This window comes from Gavialis gangeticus, unplaced genomic scaffold, assembly GCF_001723915.1.
Source record: "Gavialis gangeticus isolate Ggan-Ray unplaced genomic scaffold, GavGan_comp1, whole genome shotgun sequence".
NCBI lineage: Eukaryota > Metazoa > Chordata > Crocodylia > Gavialidae > Gavialis > Gavialis gangeticus.
Genome location: NW_017728997.1, coordinates 48,266,626 through 48,273,597, shown reverse-complemented (window position 1 = coordinate 48,273,597; position 6,972 = coordinate 48,266,626). Strand labels below are relative to the sequence as shown.

General features: G+C 43.3%; 1 protein-coding gene across 1 annotated transcript in view; it reads left to right on the top strand.

Annotated features, from left to right (window-relative positions):
- Positions 1-6,972, top strand: part of DOCK3 (dedicator of cytokinesis 3) — a 791,467-nt gene that overhangs the window by 684,671 nt on the left and 99,824 nt on the right. The window contains exons 25-28 of the mRNA XM_019504626.1: positions 2,340-2,467; positions 3,817-3,963; positions 4,962-5,060; positions 6,042-6,136. Coding sequence (XP_019360171.1) covers positions 2,340-2,467; positions 3,817-3,963; positions 4,962-5,060; positions 6,042-6,136 — 469 coding nt within the window. The remainder of the gene's footprint in view (positions 1-2,339; positions 2,468-3,816; positions 3,964-4,961; positions 5,061-6,041; positions 6,137-6,972) is intronic.

Genomic DNA, 6,972 nt, shown 5'->3' with positions numbered 1-6,972 from the left:
GTGTGTGTGTGTGTGTGTGTGTGTGTGTGTGTGTGTGTGTGTGTGTGGAGGTAGGGGCAGAGTGTGTGTGTGTTGTAGGGTGAGTCCCACACAAACACCACACCATACACATGCCCCCACACTCCCCTCACACTGCCATAAACGCAGACCCCATGCCCCCTCACATACCCTAGCCACCCTCCCCCCACACAGTCCTCCACACACCCACCCCACCCCCGCAATATACAACTGTAAGACTTCATTTTAAGCCCATTGTGCAATCACCTGTATGTACACTATGCAAACACATGTAAACCAGGGCAAAAATATTTTTTAAAATCAAATTAATGAATGTTTTCGATGTTTGCTTTTTAGAATATGATTTGGTATTTTTGTGGTTCCGAGATGGCAAAACCCCTTGCTGAAAGGAGTACTTCTGGTGGCAAAGGTCAGGGGGTTTGGGGCAGGACTTCTTATCCCAAGATGGTGACCAGGGGTCAGGGCACCTGTCAAGGGGCGGGGCTACCCATGCAGCCCTCTACAGCTTGCCAAAACTCAGTAAGCGGCCCTCTTCCCAAAATAATTGTCCACCCCTGACCTAGAAGCTGGTGAAGGCATGACCACTGGCAAGACTTACTAGACAGGAAAGATGGGGAAGGGGTAGATGATAGGCCATTTGAAACTCACTGAAGACAAGAATCCCGATCTGGCTAGAAACCCTTGCTGCTTTAATGAACTGGATAGTCCTTGCGGTGATGAACTCACAGATTAGACTATTCCCTAATAATTAAATAAAGCTGAATGTTAAACAACTGCATTAATTGGGACCAGCCCTTGTGCAATTAGGAAAACATGGAGTTGATCAGTAACTGTGTAATGTAGTGGTGGTATTTGCATGCTCGTGTGGTGATACAAGTGTAGCAAAGTGTTGAAACTTTAACCCTGTTTTGTTCAAGGTTAATTTTACAGCCCGGCTGTAATAGTTTGCCGAAGCAACAGTTACAGTATAACGGCTAAAGCAAGGGTGGGCAAAATATGGGCCAGCTTATTGTATCTGGCCCAAGGGCAGGTGGCCACCAACTCATGGGATCTGGCTCTTGGGTGGCCAGCGGCTCCAGCTGCCATGCAGCGCTGGGCAGGCAGACAGAACAGCTTCCGCTACACAACGGGCAGGCGGGACTGCTTCTACCCAGCACTGACACAGCAGCATCAGCTGTGGACCTGGGCAGATGCCCTAGTCCTCACCTGCTGGGTGCATCCACAGCTGATGCTGGTGCCCACCTAGGGCTGCTTCCACCACATGAGGCAGGTGGTGGTGTAAACTGTGGACTGGGTCGGCAAGTTCCAGGTGGCAATTGGGATTGGGGCATGCTATATCTCTGGGCAGGGGGAGAGAGAGGACTGGGGCACGCTACAGCTCTGAGGAGGGAAAGAGAGAGGATTAGGGTATGCTACAGCTCTGGGAAGGGAGGGAGGGGGAGAGAGATGGTGGGGATGAAATCAGGGCATGCTATAGCTCTGGGAAGTGAGGGAAAGGGCGGGGAGAGAAAATTGGGGCATGCTACAGCCCTGGGAAGGGATGGAGGGAGGGGCAGAGAGATGTGGCCCTAGAGAGGACACCAAAACTGATTAAGTGGCCCTCTAGCCAAAATAATTGAGGTAGGGGACCCCTGAGCTAAAGCATGCTACCTAGAGCAGTATTCCCTACCCTTCTGAAGTGATTCAAAGTTTCCTCTGTCGATAGCCAGACACTGAATTTTTTGGTACTTTGTTAACATATAAGGGAATTTAGAGAAAGGTCTCCCCCCTCACCCCCACCGCCCAAGATCTCACAAATAGCCAGTAATTTTTTCTCCAAAAGTAGCAAGAACTCTTTATACAACTTTAAGAGAAGGAAACAATACAGAATTGTGTGGTTGATTAGATATGCAGTTGATTGAAGTGTGGCTGTTTGGCATTCTGCTGTACATAGATACATTCAGCTGTCACATTTGAGCTAGAAAGCAGCATGGAGTAAATAATATGCTACGCATCAGGGAGGTGCTACCACAAGCCTATTGTCTGCAAACTAGTTCACAACAGTTAACATTGGGCATGCTATTTAAAGGAACTTTTTAAATTAGATGTACCATTAATTCATTGTATTGAATCCTAGAAATGTTTTGCACTAAACCTCTTTTCCCTGGCAATCACAGATTTTAATCAGGCACACTGTTTGGAAAGGGCCCATTCAGCATATCAGCATCTTGTAATAATGTTAATTCCTGATTCACATTTCTGGATAGCAAGCAGGCTGCCAACACAAGTGGCTGAAATGCAAATATCTCAGAAAAATTCTGAGTCCAGTTTCCTTCTTTTAGAGTCCCGGCGCATCCTACTGCCTGTGGTTCTTCATCACATTCACCTTCACTTGAGACAGCAGAAGGAACTACTCATCTGCTCTGGGATCCTTAGTAGTATCTTCTCCATTATCAAGACCAGTTCCTTGGTAATCTGCTGCTTTCCTTCTCCATACATTCACTAAGACTATATCTACACTATGGAGGTTGTTTGTTGTCCCCCTAATTACAGTGGTTGCATGAAGGTGGTCAGGATTCTCCCTTCTGCCCCCCACCCCCAAGCCCTTCCCTCAGTGTGGATACAGCTCTGTCGGCTGTAGGCATTTTTCACAACCAGTTATATCAGCTCTACCACATGACAGAAACTCTGCCAGCAGGACCTGCTTTCTGCTGGCAGCGTTGTATCCCCCACCAGGAGTTTTCCTTTCTGAGTTATGTCACCTACAAGGTGAAATTTTTTACATCTCTACCTGTCCTGTCTCTGCCAGCAGAACTTTATAGCATAGATGAGGGCTGCTTCTCAAGGGCAGACTTGGAGTATATTACTTGTTAAATATATTTTTCAAGGAATGTTTTTATCCTAGAATGCTGCTAATTTTATTATCAGCAGGTGAACACATCAAGTGAATGAGTGCTGTTGTGTTCATGACTCACAGCTTTCTGATTACAGCATGTTTTTACTGTTAAAAAACATATACATTTACCAGGTGCAGCACTATTTAATTTTCATCACCCTAGCTTGGAACTCAGTTGTCTCTGGTGCTCAAAAGCTTTTCTAAGCTCTAGCACTTACAGTTCCAATGGAGACAGTAAGTAGCACTTTATGGTGCATGTTAAGAGAATGCTCTAAAATTATCAAATCAATAAAATCACATTTATTTTCAGAAAATACTGCTGAGTTAAACATTCAGCTTCTATTTTCATATACTCTGATCTTCAGTGCCAGCTTAATCACTTAAAGAAACCCTCACATAAAAAGGGTGGTGAAGGGCACCAACTCAGCCCAAAGGATTAAGGTGTTAAAAATAAATCACATCAGCATTTCCAACTATGAAAGATATTGGAAGAAAGATATTGTGGGAAGAAAGATGTTGTAATGGTAGAATAAAATAATGTTGCCATGGAATTAGGGGTTTACTATAGCACCTTGCTATGGAATTAGGGATAACTGCAGTAGAGCTTGGTCCCTGTAGTGACAGAGAGAAAACACACAGACCTCACAATAAATTGTGGATTTATATCCATTGATGTGATCCAGTATTCTTGTATTATGGAGGGAGAAGGTGAAGACAGACACTGAAGCTCTGGCTGTCATCTGTGTCAATTTATTTGTCACTCTCTGAGCCTCTGTCTCAGGGTTTTCAAGTTCTTCCCAACTTTTTTAACTTGAGTCCTGTCATGCAAGCTGTTCCTGGAGTGGCTGACACTGCACATACGGCTTGCCATTTCTATTCTGTCCTCAGCTGCTGACTCTCTGTTTACTTACTGCTTGCTGTAGGAGGGAGATGTCGTAGAGGAGGTTGAGATGATGGTGGAGAGCCTCCTGGATGTACTTTTACAGACTCTGCTTACTATCATGAGTAAATCGCAGTCTCAGGAGGCGGTAAGAGGGCAACGCTGCCCGCAGTGCACAGCAGAAATCACTGTTAGTAACTAACAATCAGGTTCTATTTCCTGCTTCTCTAACCTTCCTTGTCCCCCAATTCTTCACCACCACCTACACCTCATTATCATTTCAAATGCATGAATGCTCAGAGCTTCTTTTCTTTTCCTTTTCTATCATGAATCCATTTCTTCCACTGTGGAAAAAATCAGTTACAGTGCAACAGTTAGTCAAGCTGCTTCCAGCTGCCTTTGATTCCTAGCCTGAATGACCGGTACCCATGGTCTTCAGCACAAATCTAGAGTGAGGCTCAAACTCATGCCTTTGGGACTATAAATAACAATTCTTGAGTCCTAGTGCATTTTGATATCTGATATGGTAGCTGGCTTAGGACACACACGTCCTGCAGTTTGCATATGTTTTTGCAGCTCACATAGACTAAAAATAGCTGCCTTTGGGTACTATGGCCACAGTAGTATATTTCTCAGTGCAGGCTAGCTGCCCAAGTATTTACCCAGGGTCTCAAATGTATAAATACTGTGGGTAAATGGACCTGACGGTGTTGTGGCTAACCTGTTGCCAGCAAGCCTTAGTTTGCAAGTTGAGCACTGGCTTGGATGTGCCACATGAGCTTTAGTAACACCTTTAGATTGCTGTGTGGAGACACAGGCTTAGTAAAAGAGTACATACTAGGAGAGAGACGCCCTTTGATTTTCAGCCCTGACTTGCTAAATGGGTTTATTTAAATGAGAATATTTTTAATAAGTCCTATTAAAAACAGAACACAAATGAATCTCTGAGAGGTTTTTCCAGTCTGTTAACAGAAAATAAAGATGAGTTACCATACATTATTTTTAATCACTGCATGCACGAGCTTTTCCTTCATAGGCATTGAGGCCATTTCAGACCCCTCCCTTTATCCTTTACCCCAGGTTGACTTAATGAGATAGATATATATATATATCTATATATATATAAAAATCAACATTGTATATCTGGACTAAATAATTCTTCATTTAATTCTTTCAATTCATTGGCAGGGGGAGTATGTGTCCTGTCTCTTGTCTTTGCTTCGTCAAATGTCAGACACTCATTTCCAGCATTTACTGGACAACTTCCAAAGCAAGGATGAGTTAAAGGTAGGACAGAGCATAGTGTTTGTAGAATCAGCTAACAAATATTTTTCTCAGAAATCAGATAGCTGAGAAATGCAGAACATTATTCAGTTCCTTCTTCAATCCATTCCAGACGTTGTATATACATAGGAGCTTACTTAATAAAAACTTTAATGTTGTTCTTTTGTCACAAGGCTGATCTTGAATACTATGCAGACAAAAGTCACTAGCAGACTGTTTCAGCCTGTTGGAGTAGTGGCCATGGTAATCCATTGTGGCATGCTGCCCAAATTCATTAATGGTAACTATTGGTGACCCAGAGATAATCAGTGAGGTGTATATGCCCTCGCTGGGGGCTTCTCTACCAGCAACAATTCGGAGTTGTCCACCTCAGTGATAGAAGCCTACATATTACCTTGTTTTGGTATGAATGAATCATGTCTTATAAGTGGCAAAATAATTTAGGGAACAAGATAAAATGTGATGGAAGTAACAGTCATTTTGTCACTTCCCTTTGTCACCAAATGAAGATGGAGCTGTATTCAGATTTTTTAGGGGACAGTGTGATTTCTCAGTAATACAGGAAATAGTATCAGACTGACAGCATAATAGAAAGGTACTAAAATAGTTGAACATACAAAGTGAAATGTAATAAAAAGTCTCTCTGTAGAAGTTTTTAACTTTCAGTTATTCTGTTTACTAAAAAATCCCTTTCTTTGGAGAAGCTGGATGGCTCAGCGGTATAATCTTGTGTCAATAGGATGCTATATCATGTCTATTTGTAACTCAAAGGTCAGCTCTCTGCGACAAGCAGTCTGACATCTTTCATGGGCACTGCATTCTTTCTCTTTAGAAATGTAAACACACACACACCCTCAAATGTATGGCCAAGACATACAGAGATCAAGTAACAAAGGCATAATTAACTAAACTGTCATGGCTATGGCAAGGAGTTACATTTGTCTGCATTTACTACTGCTGATTTCTCTTTTACTTCTGTGTTAGGAGTTTCTTCTGAAGATTTTTTGTGTGTTTCGGAACCTGATGAAAATGAGCGTTTTTCCTCGAGACTGGATGGTGATGAGGCTACTCACCAGCAAGTGAGTGAGGACAGGTTTATGGTATTGATGTTTTGTAAGAGGACTCTCTAAATTGGGCTTCATGGTCTCATAAAGACAATGTGCTCTTGTAGGCAGAGGCATAGAACTTACGTAAAACTCCAGAGAAGTAATCCTGATTCTGAAAAGAAATCTGAATTCTCAGGATCAAACTGGGACTTCCTTCCAGTGAATTAGCACTTGCATGTACATTTTTTTATATACACATGTAGTGTAGAGTTAACACTGCAAATCCCCATTTGTTCACTACAAAGCCTTGTCATTTGTGCACACAAGTCATAGTGATGGTAAAATTGTGTGTTCAAAGTGGGTTGCATGAGGGACCTCTTTGAGCTTTTGCCCCTTTGTAAAACTTTTTTGCATTGGTACAACTTAGTTAATATTTGACTACAAGTTTTGTGAGGATGAATGTTGGTAGATTGCTTAGAAGGTAGAAAACCTTCTTATAGTGACAGGTAAAAAAGGTACCATATCCCAGTGGAATAACCAGCCGAGTTGGTGCCTAGGGCAAACGCTGTAAGGCAGAGACGTGAGGATGTGGTTCTGAGAGAAAGTGGGGATGGTTCTGAGAGCAGGGGGAAGGCAGGGAGCACAGGTTCTCAGAGCGGGGCAGGGTCAGGAAGCAAAGTCCACACCCAAGCAGCATTGCTATGCTGGGACTCCAAAACTGCCCCAGCGGAGCTGCTGCCACCATGTGTGCTCTGCCTGCCCTGGCTCTCTTGCTCTTAAGCTCTGTTTTGGAGTTTCTAGCCCAGCGGAGCTGCTGGGGTACAGATTCCATGCCCATACAGGAAAAGAGATGGTTACCTAGGACACTG